General features: G+C 38.4%; 1 protein-coding gene across 1 annotated transcript in view; it reads right to left on the bottom strand.

The window, feature by feature from the left end:
• The window catches only part of LOC107549673 (afadin-like), a 136082-nt gene that overhangs the window by 13906 nt on the left and 104290 nt on the right, over positions 1 to 17886 (bottom strand). The window contains exons 21-26 of the mRNA XM_016230848.1: positions 7117 to 7182; positions 6791 to 6864; positions 5747 to 5865; positions 5299 to 5490; positions 5112 to 5200; positions 2359 to 2544 (exon numbers count right to left, since the gene is read on the bottom strand). Coding sequence (XP_016086334.1) covers positions 2359 to 2544; positions 5112 to 5200; positions 5299 to 5490; positions 5747 to 5865; positions 6791 to 6864; positions 7117 to 7182 — 726 coding nt within the window. The remainder of the gene's footprint in view (positions 1 to 2358; positions 2545 to 5111; positions 5201 to 5298; positions 5491 to 5746; positions 5866 to 6790; positions 6865 to 7116; positions 7183 to 17886) is intronic.

A 17886-nucleotide genomic window follows, 5' to 3' on the forward strand; every position in this document is an offset into this window, starting at 1 on the left:
AGCATTTTGTATTTACTTGCATTACCTTTGTGTAATATTAAAATTTGTTTGGTGATCTGAATCTTTTAAGTGTGACAAATATGCAAAAAATGTAAAAAAACAGGAAGGGGGCCAACACTTTTTCACACCACTGTATATACATCTAAAATAAAAGTTTTTGTTACATAATGTATGTGTGTACTGTGTATATTTATGTATATATAAATAGTAATACACACACATTCATGCATATATTTAAGAAAGTATGTTTTCTTTATATATATATAAAATATTAATATTTATATATGATTTCAATTACAGTGTATAATATATATACACTGCATTCCAAATTATTATGCGAGTGACATATCAATAGGATTTCGGTACAATAAAGAGTCAGATTTTTGTTTGTTGTTTTTCACATCTTTTTAGATAACTGGTATCAATCTTGGACAGGTTTGTTCAATAGTTTGCCAGGTCTTCTTAGGTAAATGGCAGCCCTACTTAAAGAGGTTGTTCCACAGTATTAAGCAAGTCACAGTTCTCATGCAATATGGTGAGGAAGAAAGATGACCTGGCAAACTATTGAACAAACCTGCCTGAGATTGATACCAGTTACCTGAAATGATGTGAAAATCAAAACAAACTAAAAATCGGACTGTTTATTGTACCGAAATCCTATTGATATGTCACTCGCATAATAATTTGGAACACAGTGTATATACAGTATATGGTTGATAGTATTTTAGATACAATATTTGATTTTGTAATATTATTGTTGTTTATGATTCGTCATTCCCAGGGGGGTGGAGTAACGGATTACAAACACTCACGTTACAGTAATTAAGTAGTTTTTATCAGTAATTGTACTTTTTTGAGTAGTTTAAAAATTGTGTACTTTTACTTGAGTACATTTTAAGTGATGTATCGGTACTTTTACTCCGCTTTTTTCCTCCGTTTGTGGTCGTTACATGCTTATTTTAATTTTATTTTTATCCATCAACGTGATTGGATAGAGAGTAATAGGTCTCGTGACTTTCGTCAAATCAAATTGTGCATAGAAAACTTTAACCGCCAACTGTTTATCATGGCTGCTGGAAGTGCATTATTCAAGCATCAATTCAGTCGATCTTCCTCTAACTTAATGTTAAGGTAAAATTTGGATTTCTGCTTACTAAATGATTTGTATATATGCTTGCCTATCTACACGGCCTGAAATTTGGTGTGAGGTTGCGGGTATTGTGTACAGTGTTAACTCCCGCAAGTGCCATGTTCGGTAAATTCCCCACTCACTTATGAGACGCGCGATCTGCGCCACCTCTTCTCTCTCTCGCGTGCGTTCTGCAGCAGTCACTTGGACAAGTCGTTGTTGCTTGTTGAACTTGTTGACTTTTGATGAGTTTGAGCACGTGATGCGTGCTGTGAAAACGTTTTTTTTAAAATACATTATATACAATCCGCCTTCATTTAGCAAGTGCACTCGCGCATAAACAATTTTCAAGTTCAACACTTTTTGTTCCGTTCAGTTGTGGATGCTGCTGATTCACCGAGACCGCCGCGGCTCAGCAAAGAGACGTGGGTGTGTGTGTGTGTTTGCCTTTGAAAAAGTTTCCCCAGAAATAACTCGCTATTTAATACATTTTTCCTTACAAATTGTATTATCAGCATAAAAATTTGCCATCCTTCTAGAACAATGTGCATTGATGTTAAAATGTTAATTTCTTTATTGCAAAATGCTAAAACTGGCACCTAAACATTAATATTTTATGCGCAACAACAGCATGCTGTCTCAGTGGCCTGACACATGATTTTAAATCTATTTTTTCAAACTTTATGATTTAAATGGGGATGGTCACTGAGAACAACTTCCATCTTTTCTTCCACTGAATACTGTTTCCGTGCTGTTTTGATGTATTTTAAAGAGTTGGCAGTCAAAATTAAAACTGCTGGATGATAGATATTCTTCATTCTTTATGACAAATAAGATAATATGAATTACAGAATGTACAACGTTTTTAAAATCTATAAATTGCTGTGTACAGCCTTTATTATGAGGGGGTAGAATCCACAGCTCAGTACTCACTACTCAATACTCATGAGTACTTTTAAATAGGCTACTCTTTTACTCTTACTCAAGTAGTTTTTTGGACAAGTACTTTTACTCTACTCACACTACATTTTTTGGAAGGTAATAGTACTTTTACTTGAGTATATTTTTTTCAGTACTCTTTCCACCACTGCTAATAAATAAATAGACATGAAATAATCTACAATAACTGTACAGTTAGTGTGCTAGTACTATAGTTATACTGTGGTACTGCTAGTGTTTGAGTTGACTGTGGTACCAGCACCATTCATATGCATTCTAATATGGCTAACCTGCATAGCCATGCTGTTGTTAGAGTGGTTATCCATAGGGGGGAGAGGCTCCAGTTCATTGTTTTGCCAGGGCTGCCCAGGGTCCATCCTGTCCTGAGATTTGGAGGCTGGGAAGGTGAAGTATTCCCTTGGGTACGTCTGAGTGGGGATTGGATACGCCTCTGGATGGGTTGGAGAGGGCTCCTCCTGTAGGACAAACAGGGTAAAGACAGATTAGACTAAATTGGGACTAAATTCACATTCCATCTCTTTTTAGTGTATTATAATTGATTACAGAAACTAGTATAAGAGTTTGCATGTACTATACGTGTATAAGTCAATGAGAATCAAGGAGTGTGGATCAAAGAGTGATTTACAGTGGTGGTTACAGACATGATTAGGATTAATTACAACAAGAACACAACAGAGTCACAAATCAGGTTTTTATTAGACTTCTATTAGGCTGTGGTTTTAGAGTCAAAAAACATGTGCTAGTATGTGTTTGGATTTGAGAGTTTCTGGTGATTTAATTAAAACCAGAGGAGGCCTCACTGAAGAAGACAACTACATTACAATATCTGAAAGTGCAACACATTTCAGCATTAAAGGGGTCATACGATGCGATAAAAAATGTTCCCTTCTCTTTGGAGTGTTACAAGCTCTTGGTGCATAAAGAAGATCTGTAAAGTTGCAAAGACTAAAGTCTCAAATCCAAAGAGATATTCTTTATAAAAGTTAAGAGTCAACCACACCTACCTAAAACACGCCCCCACATGTCTACGTCACGATGTGGGAAGATTTGCAAAACGTCACCCAAATATTCACGCAAAGAAAAGCGGCGTAACTTTTATTCTCGCTGTAGTATTGTTGTTGCCACTGACGCCATGTCGTGAAGGCGCTGTGTGTTTCGTTGTGAAAGCAAAACTACTTTGTTTGGCCTTCCAAAAGAGGACGATATTCGCTTCGTCATGCCTGGAGCTGATCTGTATGGGTCACTGAGGAAATACATCAACTTTGCGCTGTGGATCAGCGGACTGGCTTTCACCGTGGACGAAGCGGAGTCCAGCCCGGGGTCGTTACATGTGGTTGCTGCAAGCCTGCCCACCACGCCGTTCTCAAGCCCACCGGCAGCCCGCTCACTCTAGCCCCCGGCCTCCCGCTCACTCTAGCCCCCGGCCTCCCGCTCACTCTAGCCCGCCGTGTGTGACGCGGTGTTTCGTTGTGAAAGAGAAACTACTTTGTTTGGCCTTCCAAAAGAGGACACGACTAAAAATCAGTGGTTAAGTTGTATTTACAACTCTGTTCCAGAACAGTTCAACCCAAATATTCCGATGTGTCCAGCGCATTTTATGCCTGGCCAATCACAACGCACTGGATAGCTGGCCAATCAGAGAACATTTCGCTTTTCAGACCGATGAGCTTTGTACAAATCGACACGTTTCAGAAAGGCGGGGCATAAAGGAGAAACAATAATGTACAATATGCGGAAAATAATGTGTTTTTTGAACCTTAAACCACAAAAACACATTTCATTACACCAAATACACAAAATAATATTCTTTTTAACAGCATCATATGACCCCTTTAACTATTCTCATGTGTTTCTGGATATAAGGGAGTAACACATAAAAAAAGGTGGCACTACTAACTTATCTACATATTTCAGTGGTGTGTCATTAGCTCAGCAGTTTACTAAATTTTTTATCTTCTCTAGCAATGAGTCATTCCAATTAATTGTGTAGCATGACAAAACGCTACAATTCACTTTCGGGGTTGGTTCAAAAGGTTCATTGCGATTTGTTAAAGTCACACAACATTGTTCCCAGAACTCCAATGAAGCAATTTTACACCCTCTTTTTTTTTTTTAGCAAAATATATTTTGTCAAACACTGATATTTATAGGTTTTCAATTGAGTTATAGAGTGTAAGTTGCTGTTATTGTCCCCCAAAACAGCTTCAATGCAGCCAAAGTAGCCACTTATTCTTAATGACTTTGTAAATAACTTACTAGGAATGGGAATCGTAAGGAATTTACTAAATCAAATTGTATGTACCAGTATTTGTTTGATTTACTAAAAAGAACCAGCTCATGAGAGACATTTGCTTGAGAATTGTTTAAACTACACTAGTCATGTTGTATGATTTGATTCACTAAAAAGAATCAACTCATAAGACTCATCCATTTGGAAAATAGTTGGGACTATAGTTTTCATTTGGTATGTTTTTGAATCGTTAAAAAAGCCAGCTCATAAGAGACATTTGCTTGGGAATCAGCTAAACTACACTGGCCATGCTGTATATTTGTGATTCAATAATAAGGAATCAACTTATAAGATTCATTTGTTTGAGAATGAACTGGACTGTACTTTTCACATGGTACATTTTTAATTAATTAAAAGAATAATTTATTTAGGAACTGGTTAAACTATACTGGTCATGCTGTATGTTTTGATTCGTTTCCAACTCATCCATTTGGAAAATGGCTGAACTATACTTTATGTGGTATACTTCTGAATTGTTAAAAAGAACCAGCTCATAATCATTTGCTCTGGAATCAGTTGATCTATACTTATACCTATAGTATATAAGTTTTGATTCACTTATTCATCTTATTCACTCAGAAATGAGTTGGACAACACAGGTTGCACTGTAGATTCAATATCAGTGTTGCTAAATAGCAGTGCTAGTAATGCTCTTAATTCACTGGGGAAAGAGAGTTTCCGCACACTCATGCAACATTCATCTTAGAGGTGCCGATGATTGTGTGTACTCACATCAGGGCAGAGGTTACCCGTCGAGACTGAAGTGATCTTTCCTGGGGCTCCAGGATAAACAGGCTTCCCACCTGGACTCTGGGCCTGGTCTTTAGGGAAAAAAGGTGCATATTACTATAATGTCAGCACTTGAAAATGAGCCATACTGATAAATGTGTCAAGTGTTTGAAGTGGCCCATTAACTTACTAGCCACATTTGGGCTGGAGCGGTGGTCTGCACGGTTCTTCAACAACCTGTCCTCCTTCTTTGGTTCAGGATAGGTGTCCCACGTGCCCTGGGGGCTCTCAGGCGAGCCGTTCTGCACAGAGTTGTTGTAGAGCTCAAAGCCCTCGCTCTTTGGTCTCATCTTTCCCTTGTCTCCACGTCCACGGTCTGATGCTGCAGAGATGAAAAAAAGGCTTGAATTAGACTAAATTCAGCACTGGGAAAGTGCCCATCTCTCTGTAATGGGGGAAATCACCCACAATGCACCAAATCAGAAACATTACCAGACATATGTCGAAAGCATTTATATTTAACGCAACTCTTGAACCATTTGGTGTGCCACCACATTTCCACCTTGTTAAGGAATTAGTCACGCTAGCACGCTTTGTGGCAGCCACTGATATTTTTTAAGCAGAATACTGTTACTTACCGCGGGGCATCATGGGGGATGGCTGGTTGAGGAGCGTGGCCAGACCGTGGTAAATGGCTCCCTGTTTGGCCACCTCGAGTGTTACGACTGAGCCGGTTCGTGTCATCAATTCCGCCGCCCTACAACACAGAGACATCTGAGCAAAACACACAAAACTGCAGACTATGATGAATGAATTTCAAGTTCAAAGCATTATTTGCGCAATCCCACAAGAGATTATTTAAAGAGACTAATCTCATAGAATGTCTGTTTGGATTTGCTGTCAGCTGACTGTAAACAAAGAGACGGAGGCTGGAACGAATCCCAAAGGCAATTTAAGTTGTGTCTATTCACAAGGCTTTTGAGCCATACGCTTCTCATTTAACTCAAATCCACAGATTTGAGAGTTTCATCAATTCCACCACTTCTCAAAACTACAAGCATAAATGCAATTTTTCTGACAGAAATTAGAATGTTTTTTGGAGCCGTTTTGACTTCGCAAACAAAAGGTGCTTTGTACTGCACAGACTAACGGCTGAAAATGTTAAACTAGGAATAACGATGCTTGCAAGTCAAATCCAGGATAATTACATGACAAACAACTGTCAGAAATTTAACTTCTCCATGAAAGGGCAATATTTGTCACTTTTCAGAAGCTCTCTCATTCTTTTTTATTTTAAAGAGTGCATATTTTTTTTAAAGCATACAAAAATTAATGTCATTCACCATGCCACATATATTCAATAATCCCAATAATGAGACCCAGAACTTATTCAAATGTTAAATTTCATTTTAATGGCGTTTTTACCTGGCTATGTTCTAAAGACTGAGAGACGTCAGTCATATTTTGTACTTACACAACTTAATTATATATATTAAGACACAGTCTTTGCTTATGTGGTGTAATGAAATGGTTTTAGAATGCAATCCTTTAGTTTATTTAGCTGAGATGCTCATCTTTTTCGATGTAGCCGGAAATTGCATGCTTTACCTGTAAGTCCATTTCAAATTTATTTAAATCCCATTCTACAGACATCATTAAAGGTCCAAATGCTACAGAATTACCTCTCTTGTGAGAGGCCGACCAGACTTCGCCCATCCACGCTGAGCAACTGGTCTCCTGCAGCCAGACGCCCATCCTAAAGAGAAACATTCAAAAACAAGACTCAAACAGTCATTAAACGGCAAGGTTGAACTAGATTTGTACTTTTTATGAAAAAAAATTAATGATTTGACAGATTTTACAGCTTCAACTCCAAAAATAGTACCGAGTACTTTCAATAGCACTTGTAAGTATGAGAAATCACACTTAGTGGTTTCTGAAGAAATGAGGTCACAGCATCTGCATTTGCCCATAAAGAACATCACAATATAAACCAAACCGAACTCACCACGTCTGCCGCACCTCCTTTGACAACAGACTTGATGTAAATGCCAAGTTTGTCCTGTCCAGCACCCTAAAAAAACAGTAAAGAAAGATTATTAGCACTCTGGGAAAGATCTAAAATGTCATTTACAGGCTTCACTAGTTCCGCTGTGGAAACTGCTGGACAAAGAAACCAAGTGCTCATTCATGAAAGACTATAAATCTGGAGCCAGCAGTGAAGACATTCATATAAATAAACTCATTCATAAAGTCAGAGCAGATCTGAAGTAGTTTTTGTTCAAACTAGCCATGATTAACCCTCTCAAAATTCTTCATCCTATATCCTGGGTCAGAGGTCATCATCTGACACGGGCCATCTGCCTGCTGGACTGTGCACTCATTGAGATATCAGCTCGACCTAAATGCAACTGCATGCTAGAGAAGCATCTTTTAAAATAAAATCTAGTAATTAACTTCAAGATAAAATGATGCATTCATTGAAGCCCTTCCTGTAGACTTGAAATAGTAATCCCATACAAGTTTCAACACTCAAACATAACATTTCTAACACGTAATGCTCCATAACTAATGTGTTGCATGTTAAATGGTCTGTTCAAAGCTTTAAGCTGACGGAGCAAGACTGACAGGAGCTTTAAGGGGGTTTGTTTAAGGACTGCGGTTTCAAGTTAGTGTAATTTGTTTTTTCCAATGGCTGGATTTGCTATTTGAGCAAGCAAGTACCCAAAATCCCCTGGCTGCTGCCAGAGGTTCTATTTGAGGGGGATCATGCTAAAAATTAACTATAAAAATGTGAGGTCTGTATTACATTCCCAGCCATCTCAGCTGTTTCTTCATACAGAAACACAAACTGCTCATACTCAACCACCTGACAAATCCTCACATCTGCACAAATATAGCAAAACCAGCACTGTGACCTAAATGCAATTTTTTGTCTTAGGAACTGTTCACAAGAAAAGAGAAAATGTAATACTTCACTCGTTTGTGTATATTTGAATTAATAATAAACACACACAACACAAAAGAACCAACAATGTGAAACCAGGTGGAAAGTGTCTAGAGGCACCATATTTGAATATGTGCACAATTTGAAATATTTTCACCTAATAAATTTACATTTACATTTAGTCATTTAGCAGACGCTTTTATCCAAAGCGACTTACAATTGGGGGATACATAAAGCGATTCTTCTTAAAGAGACAAACAGACACAGGAAGTGGTTGTAATACCAAGTTCTTAGACATTGTTCAAATAAGTACAAGCTAGAAAGAGAAGGAATAAATAAAGAGAGAGAATTTTTAAAAAAATTTTATGATGAGGTAGCTTCGAAAGAGATGAGTTTTCAGCTGTCGCTTGAAAATTGTCAGGGATTCAGCATTCCGGATAGGGGTGGGAAGATCGTTCCACCAGCCAGGAGTGGTGAACGAGAATGTTCTGGAAAGTGATTTTGAGCCTCTCTGTGATGGCACCACGAGGCGTCGCTCACTAGCGGATCTCAGACTTCTGAAGGGGATGTAAATTCGTAGTAGTGAGTGGAAGTAGGCGGGTGCTGAGCCTGTGGCTGTTCTATATGCAAGCATCAATGTCTTGAACTTGATTCGGGCCGCAACCGGTAGCCAGTGCAAGGAGATGAAGAGAGGTGTAACATGGGCTCTTTTGGGCTCGTTGAAGACCAGTCGTGCCGCTGCATTCTGAATCATTTGTAGAGGTTTGATTGTGCTTGATGGGAGTCCAGCCAGAAGAGCATTGCAGTAGTCCAGCCTAGAGATGACAAGGGCCTGGACAAGAAGTTGTGCAGCATGCTCCGTTAGAAAGGGCCTGATCTTTCTGATGTTGTGCAATGCAAACCTGCAAGATCGAGCGGTCTTTGCAATGTGGTCTTTGAAGGTCAGCTGGTTATCAAAAGTTACACCAAGATTTCTGACCGAAGTTGATGGGGTAATTGTAGAAATATCTGTCGCTGTCGTACAGAAACCTATCCTATGATTTGAGAAGACTAAACAAAAGTGTAGAGACAGTAAGATTTTGTTTTTGCTTTTTTGTTCAAAAATTAGTCAAAAGTGACAGTAAAGAAAAGTCAGCTTTATATCACAGGAATACATGACATTTTATAATATTTGAAAATAGAAAACTTATTATATAAAATAGAAAAATATTTTGCAATATTGCTGTTTTTACTGTGTTTCTGATCAAATAAATGCAGCCTTGGTGAGCATAAGAGACTTCTTTCAAAAACATAATAATAAAACCTACTCTACCCCAAACATTTGAACGGTACATATAGCGCACAAATCATATGGACTACTTTAAAGTACTGTTTTTACCCATTTCTGGACCTTGACAAACCCAGTCCCCATCCACTTTCATTGTACGAAAAAGAGCTAAAAAACTGCACTTGGAAATGGAAAAAAGAAAGGACTGCTCCTTTAAAAGTCAACAAATGTATTCTGTGTTCTAGCAGCCTCATATGACCTCTTTAAACCGTAAAGTATGTACTTCTGAATTCCAGGGCCAAATCTCTAAAAGTCCATGCCATACTCCAAATGATGCTTTCATGGTCATAATAAACCATTACTAAATGGCACACCATCTAAGTCTAAAACACTCAACACGCAGGTGCAGACTGAGCCCGCTGGATCTGGTTTTTCCTTTGGTTTATGAAAAACTCATGCTGATCAACACAGGACTGCCATATGCCGTCTACATTTACCACACAACCCTGCTGTTGTATGCTGTTTTCAGCCTCACATATTCACGCACCTCAGATGTCAACAATCATCTACCTTGAGCAGGAACACTTAAAGTGAACCTGTTCTGGTTGTCAATGGAGTACGATGCCTATTGGATTCAAATGGTGAAGTTACTGCTACTAGGTGGCTCATTCTGAAATAGCTTCTCAAATGGTTTCATTAGACAATGATGAGAGAGTCCTTCATAAGATGAGATGTGAAAACTGCACCGTACTGAATTTGTTTGGTCATCACTTGATTTGATTGGTATGTGCATCACATTGCTCATAAGCATTTTATGTCAAAGTGAAAAACCGAAAAAAAGCTGACCAGAAGCAATGGATCGAGAAACCCAGTAACAGAATCTGCCTGCGAAACAGCAACGTCTTTTATTCTGCCATCTGAAATAAAGCCAATATTAGCCACAGACCCCCATAACCCACTCACATTACACTGGCATAAACACACCCTACAATTCAAACACAGCCGTAACATGAACACCAAATGAATATCACTCAAGTTAAGTTTCAGGATTTAACCACAAATGTAAGGAAAATATCAACAGGCCTCTAAAATGCTTGAGGTCATACCAGCTATAAAGCATTCGGCCATACTGAATTTCAACATTCTTTACAGTCTAAAAAAAGTAAGAAAAAGCACAAAGTTCCACAGAACCTACAGCATTAAATCAAGGGTGGGCTCACCAAATACATAAATTTGCATGCACATCACATTCAAAAGACAATAACGCAATAACACCATCAAAATGCTACAAAACCAGTCTACTGTGAGAACAGGTGATGAAATAAGGAAAACAGTAATGGAAAAATATGCAATCAGATGTCATAAATCATCATGTGGTGCAGATGTGTAAAAACTACCTACCGCTTTGTTCTCTGATGACTACAGCACAAGTAACTTCTTTCCTGTATGTTGTGAGGGCGATATGATATGATCCTGGACAATGGTCCCTCCTCATAGGGAGTATACACAACAAACGGGGAGGGGGTATTCCAAAGGATCAGCCAGAATACTAATCAAGTTTTGGAAAGCTACTTGAAACATTTAGCTACATTACAAGTGCCTAAAGTTAATTTAATTATTATATAAATATAAAGAGACAATTTAATTATTGGTTTAATGAAACTAAGACTGAAACAGTTCAATTTGTTAACATCAGTACATGCATTAGAAATCCCTAACTAACAATGAACATGAATTAACACTGAACAATAGTATAGATATTACTGTATTTGTATTGGTTTAAAGGGGTCATATGATGCTATTTTAAAGATCATTATTTTGTGTATTTGATGTAACAATATGTTGACATGCTTTAATGTTCAAAAAACACATTATTTTTCAAATACTGTACATTATTGTAGGTCCTCTATGCCCCGCCTCTCTCAAACACGTCGTTTTCAACAAAGCCCTCATCTGCTGTAAGGTCTCAACTTGTCTGAGGGAGATGCATGTCTCCTGGCAAAGCCCAAAAGCTCTGATTAGATTTTGAAAGTACGTATTACGCTGTGATGAGAAACAACCATTCAAAAAACCAGTCTCTCCACATTAAAGAGTGACCCTGCGGTGAAAGACACATGAGAAGTCCTGAGGTTGAGCTCTGAGGCAGGGCGGTTTCCATGCCGTCTGAACACGTCTGACGCAGGAGTCTCGTGCAGACCTACTGGGAGATCAACTTGGCTGACTTTTCCTTAGGAAACCTGGGTTAAACTAGCTTTGATCAAAGCCAAAAACCTGGCAAGCAGTACATGAAGTGGAGTAAGGTCTATAAAAGCCACTGATAAAAAACAGATGCATGTTAACAAGAGAACTAATTTCTACTGTTTTTAAAGCAAGGGGTGAGGTGATACTGGCACAGAATTCGTTACTGTGTGCTGGAAGGCTAAAGAAGTCAATTTTACTTAGGATAGGGCTTGTTTCTTTCTAAAAGAAACCGCTTTATCAATAGACTGTAAGCAACAGAAGAGCATATTTGAAACACGTACATTGAGAATACTGTCATCAAATTTACTGAACTCTCTTTTAAAGTTTATTATTCCCTGTGACAACAAAATAATCATTGGCAGAGCACTCAAAACACTCCATGCAAGTACACAAGCACAAAATCTCATTTAACATGTTGTTGCATTATCAAAATGAGAACGTTATTAATTAAAACACAAATATGTGTTACATTCTCAGAGTTGCTGAAAGGGGGCACTACTGCAAACTGTCTTCCATGGTCACTCTTCCCTTTAAGGTCAAGTAGTCAAGGTCAAGACAGAGAAACAGTTTGAAGAGCAAGTTAGTTAAACTGATGTTATGTTCATCAGGGTTGTGCAACATTTAGAACTGAATTAAGAATAGCCTTAACATTTAAATTAAATTCCTAAATTGAGTGCAATTTTAATTGAGATAGCAAACATGATGGATAATTGGAATTTACATTTTTTTATATAACTTAAGACGAACTTTGAATGCTAGCTTAAGGTCTGAGGGTTTATAGGCCTTACGGACAGTATGATAGATATAATGATAGATAGAACGACAGACAGACAAACAGATCTATAGACAGATAATAAGACAGACAGAGCGATAGACAGATAGACAGTAGGTCTGGGCGATTTTCCCGATTTAATCGATTAATTCGAATTTATTGTTTTGCCACGATTTTATTTTTTAGAAATTGAGGAATCGCGATTTTGAATAGAAATATTACCAAATGTTAGAATTAGACACTTTGACAATATGCCGGTGATAACAGTAAAGAGAAACGAATGATCCAACCGCATGTCGGCACACATGATTAACCGCTCACGTGTGACGCGCTCTGTGAAGGACCATTAATATAACGCTAAGCGCCATTCACACAGAATGCGCTTTTGTGTTGACAAAGATACGACGCGGGCAGTGGATTAGGTAAAACATGCAAGAAGTTTTAATACATTTATTATAACATTCACACAGTGTTCAAATTAGGATCTGTAATATTTTTTAATGTTTTAAAAGAAGTCTCTTCTCAGCAAGGCTGCTTTTAATTGTACAGTAAAAAAAAAAAAAATAAATACATGCCTGATTCAGGAAGGGGGTCTTATTAATTAATTTTAAGTTAAATTGTGCTTTGTTGGTACAGTGTCTGCTAGAATGTTAAAAATGTTCAGTGTTAAATATTTTTAAATTGTTTTGTCATTTATTTTTTTTCTTTGAAAAGCAAGACAAAACAGTAAAAAGCACATTTAGGCTTTTTAATTTATGCAATGGTGAAAAACAAATTGGCAAAATACATGGGGGAAAAAACTCGAAAAACCGTGTTTGGTATTCGGCCCAGTGTTTAATTTTGTTCGGCTTCGGCTTCGGCCTCGGCCAAGAAATTTAATTTAGGTGCATCCCTAATAGTTAATGATGGTCTACTGGTGTAATACCTTCAGTCATTTTGAATTTGAATTGACTTTTGACATTTTTTAAAAGCATTTTCCTCTTATTATTTCTGAACACATAAATTAGAATGTCGTGGAAAAGTTCATTTATTTCAGTAATTCAAAGACCTGGGCTTCCACACCACCTCAGCAGTGCCACAAACTGATCACCTCCATGCCACGCCAAATTGAGGCAGTAATTAAAGCAAAAGGAGCCCTTACCAAGTATTGAGTACATGTACAGTAAATTAACATACTTTCCAGAAGGCCAACAATTCACTAAAAATGTTTTTTTTTAAATTGGGCTTTTGAATTATTCTAATTGGTTGAGATAGTGAATTGGTGGGTTTTTGTTAAATGTGAGCCAAAATCATCACAATTAAAAGAACCAAAGACTTAAACTACTTCAGTCTGGGTGCATTGAATTTATTTAATACACGAGTTTCACAATTTGAGTTGAATTACTGAAATAAATTAACTTTTCCACGACATTCTAATTTATTGAGATGCACCTGTATAAGACAAGTTTGTACAATATGTACTTGTAGTTTATGCATATTTTCGGCAAAGTGATTTGTTTAACATTTACATCATGTTGACAACTTCATGTGTGCTGCACTTAGAATAGAATTTTAGAGGGTTAATAAAGAAAAAGTAACTTGAATCATGTTGTAGTTACATTTTCAAGTTGACTAGTTAAAAATCATAAAAAAAATAGAGAATCGGTCAAACATTCTAGAAAAATCGAGATTGTAATTTTTTGCAAAATTGCCCAGCCCTAATAGACAGACAGACAAACAGAATGATAGACAGATAATAAGACAAATAGACAAAACAAGACAGATAAAATGACAGAACAGACAGAGAGAAAGATAAAACAATAGACTGACAGATAGACTTATAAACAAAAGATAAAACAGACAGAACGATAGATGGAAAAACAGATAGACAGATCAAAAGACCGATACACAAAACAAGACACAGATAGACAGCTAAATAGATGGACACTTGGACAGATATAAAAACAATAGAACAGATAAAGATAAAATGATAAATGAGAGACATAACAGACAGGTAAACACGGACGAACGGACAGACAGACAGATAGATATGTGCATGTCACTGAGCGTGTGGTGTGGGATGGATTGTGTTCTAGGTGTGGTTGTTTTCACACTCATCTTTCCAGGGACACTGCCAGGAGCACAGCTCAAAGACAATTATAATGTCTGTGCGGCTAATAGATGTCTTGACATATCCAAATGTGAATATGTGAATATGTGTGTTGTAAACAATATTTTACAGGAGCTAAATGCCTCATTAAACGCAAAAATAGAAACCTTTATCCCTGCAGGCTTCTTCACAGCAGCAGGTTAGTAAACTTGGGGATGAACTGAGTCCGTTTACTTGAGGCCTAGCACTGGTTACAAGAACTTCTTCACACACACAACGGGATACCACAAAAAACACAGTTCAATCACATATTTACCCTGCAAGCTGCTGTCTGGCATAGTCGGTATGGAAAAATATGCTTGCATCTGCAGTTCAGACATTAGACATTAACAGGAAGGTGTTGAAGTCTGAAGGTGTTCACTGATAACAGTACTTGGAGCAGATGCTTAAACCACAGAACTTAGTTTCCTTTGAGGTCCTAAAACCACATGGAAGCAAGTAAACAAAGTCTACAGCTTTGAGGTCCCACCCTGACGCTTCCTGTCCACGGAAAAGCTTCCCAAACCTGCCAGTGCAAATACAGGAAATTGGAAACCCAGCTTAGGCAAGATGAGTGCCTTGCAACCGAGGTAGAATTGAACTTTAGTCTTCACACCCTCTTCAGTTTCAAAACACTTGTGGCGTATAGGGACCCATATGCCAAACGCACAGCTTCCTGTTTAAGGCTTACGGTTGTGGATGTGATTCAGGGAGCTGCACGTGTAGGCATAAATGATCAAGTGTAATTTGTTAACAGCCCCAGGGAGTCAAGGCCGTGCCTGACCTCTGAATGAGATGGAGTCCGCGGGGCACTAGGAAAACAGAAAATACATCTATTCACTGAAATTTGACCCGCCATCATCATTTCCTGCCCCGATTAATCACCCACAACAAACACAGCAGTCAGGAAAAAAGCAGCCAGGACAGTAGTTTGCTCCTGAACGTAGCTGGTCCTTACCGACACGTCTAGATGGATGGAAGACAGATGGACTGCTGAGGCTGTCGGCTAATGGTGGGTGCAAAATATCATGACTAACACAAGAGGCTTTCAATAATGAGCTGCTTTTCAGTTGACGGTCTTCATCACATCTGAGTGGCCTCCATTCCGGCTCTAATGATCTGCAGACTCTTGGGCTGCTTGCTTCAGTTAAGAAAGAGACAAACAAAAACGTCTGCCTTCCTTCACGGTCCGCTGGCGGTGCATTTAGAAGACAGATCAGTGTTTGGACACAAGGGAAATGTCTCTCCTATGAATCTTTTATTGTAAAACGACAGAGTTATGTCCAAGACATGAGTCACGACTCAATTTAAGAGTTTGGTTTTACGTGCAAGCTGGACATCCTGTTTCAAACATAAGAATGCCCCCAAGTTTTCCTAACTAACAACTTGGGATTGTCCTCTCATGTACTAAAATCTTGGAGCCCTTCTTGAATGACACATCTGTAAATGTATAAATAGAAAATAGTGTCCAAAGTGTCCATAATTCCCTACCGCTCTGTGGACACGCAGAGTCAAGGTACGAAATGTCACAGATGTGATCATCTTGATGAACGCAAGCTGACAGCTTGAAGCATCTCTATTTAGACAATTGTAGGGGCTTGTCAGGTTTCATTTTGCCTGAGGACTGAAGTGAACTAGCTCTTGAGTAGGGGCTGCACCCACAAACATCAAAAGATCTCATCCCAAACCACAAGAAAGAAGTCCTGGATACCTAGAACAGTGTTTTCATGGCAATGTTTTCTTTTGAACCTGCGAACAAAAACAAAGTCTTTGGCACACCGCCACAGTGGGTGGCCATACTGGTTTCTCTTCATATCAATTCAGATTAATAAAAGGTTAGGAGACATAACGTTTGCAGAGACTCCGTGCAGGGCTCACATTCTGTTCACCACTCTCCGAGTCCTCAGGAAATCCAGGCTCGCTTACGGGAGTCACATCCTTCTATTGTTGTTGTACATGAGATCAAGAAGCGCACCGAGAAGGAAGTCAGTGAGCTATAGTGCTCCAAACCAAGTACACAAACAAACAAAAATTAGTTTTGCTTTGAAAAGTTAGGTTTGACAATAAAACAGAAGACCGATCCTGAAGGCTTTGATTCTTGTGGCAACAACTCATTTCGGGGCTGAAGAAGAATTAATCCAGAAACGTGGGAAAATGTCAGGTAGGCACTCGTCAATGTGAAGTACAGAGGTTAGGATTTCCCTTGTTCTTCCCCCTGAAGCTCAACACCATCCCAGAAGAGCTGATATCTGCAGCCTGAGCATATCAAGCCCTGTGACGGTAGCACGGCCATCCAGCTGGACTGACCCCACCAGATTGTTTGCAACAAGTGATGATGAGTCACTAACACTGCAATACATGGTGGAAAACTCAATGTTCAGAGCTTGCAATCATTATGCCTGTGACTCTGATTACAAGATACCGTTGTGTGGACAAACACGCACATTTAAATTTGAACACGTAGAAACGTACAGTACAACATTATCACAATCTAGCACAGGACAAAATGGAGATAGGCACCTTGCTAAACTATTCTTTATCTGTACAGTCACTCTTATGTGTTTTTTTGTAGGTAAACTGATATAGTTTTTAATGTGTGGTGAGATCCAGTAGAGAAAATTACCACCTGTACAATGTGCACGTGCATGTTTGTGCAGTCTGGTCGCATGACTCTGTTTACATTGGCAAAACCTTGCTTTCTCACACTTGATAACATTCACCGGAATTAATGTGTGCAAGCGTGCATGTCCTCATCCGGCATCTATATAGTCAAAAGCACCGTTTCAGTTCCTAGAAAATTGATTGAAGTCATCAACTGATCTAAATTTTTTACAGCATTTACTAATCTTGATTAATGTTATTTTTACTTATGCTAAAATATTTCTGTTGTATAAATGACCATTAGTTGAATTAAAATGAATTAACAACAAACAATAATGTATTTATGAATGAAAATTAACCAACGTTTATGAACACTGGGCCTTATGTATTTTATGACACACAATGATTTAACATGTTAACTAATTGAAACTTATTGTAAAGTGCAATCCTGACGGCAAACTATAATCCAACTAAAATCACCGCGCTGACTTTTTAGCACACCATTAATCTCTCAGTGTTTACTTGCTCACTTTCCCACATTAAAAAGACACACACTCCATGTCAAGTGGTTCCTTACCGGCTCCTTCCTCCCAACCACAGAGAACCACATGGTGCTGCGCTCTGCTCCGGAGTCGAGAATGAACTGAGGAATCAAATAATAACGGTCCACGAAAACTTATCCAACTGTTTCAAAAGCAGGCAGGTCTACTGAGGAGCAACTCCTGGGCTACATGCTCAACACAACATGCAAATATCTGAAGCCAGAGTAGAAAATACCACATCCAGACTGTTATTTAAGAGAAACTCCCACAACTCAATAAC

This window comes from Sinocyclocheilus grahami, unplaced genomic scaffold (genome assembly GCF_001515645.1).
Source record: "Sinocyclocheilus grahami isolate Dianchi unplaced genomic scaffold, SAMN03320097.WGS_v1.1 scaffold378.1, whole genome shotgun sequence".
NCBI lineage: Eukaryota > Metazoa > Chordata > Actinopteri > Cypriniformes > Cyprinidae > Sinocyclocheilus > Sinocyclocheilus grahami.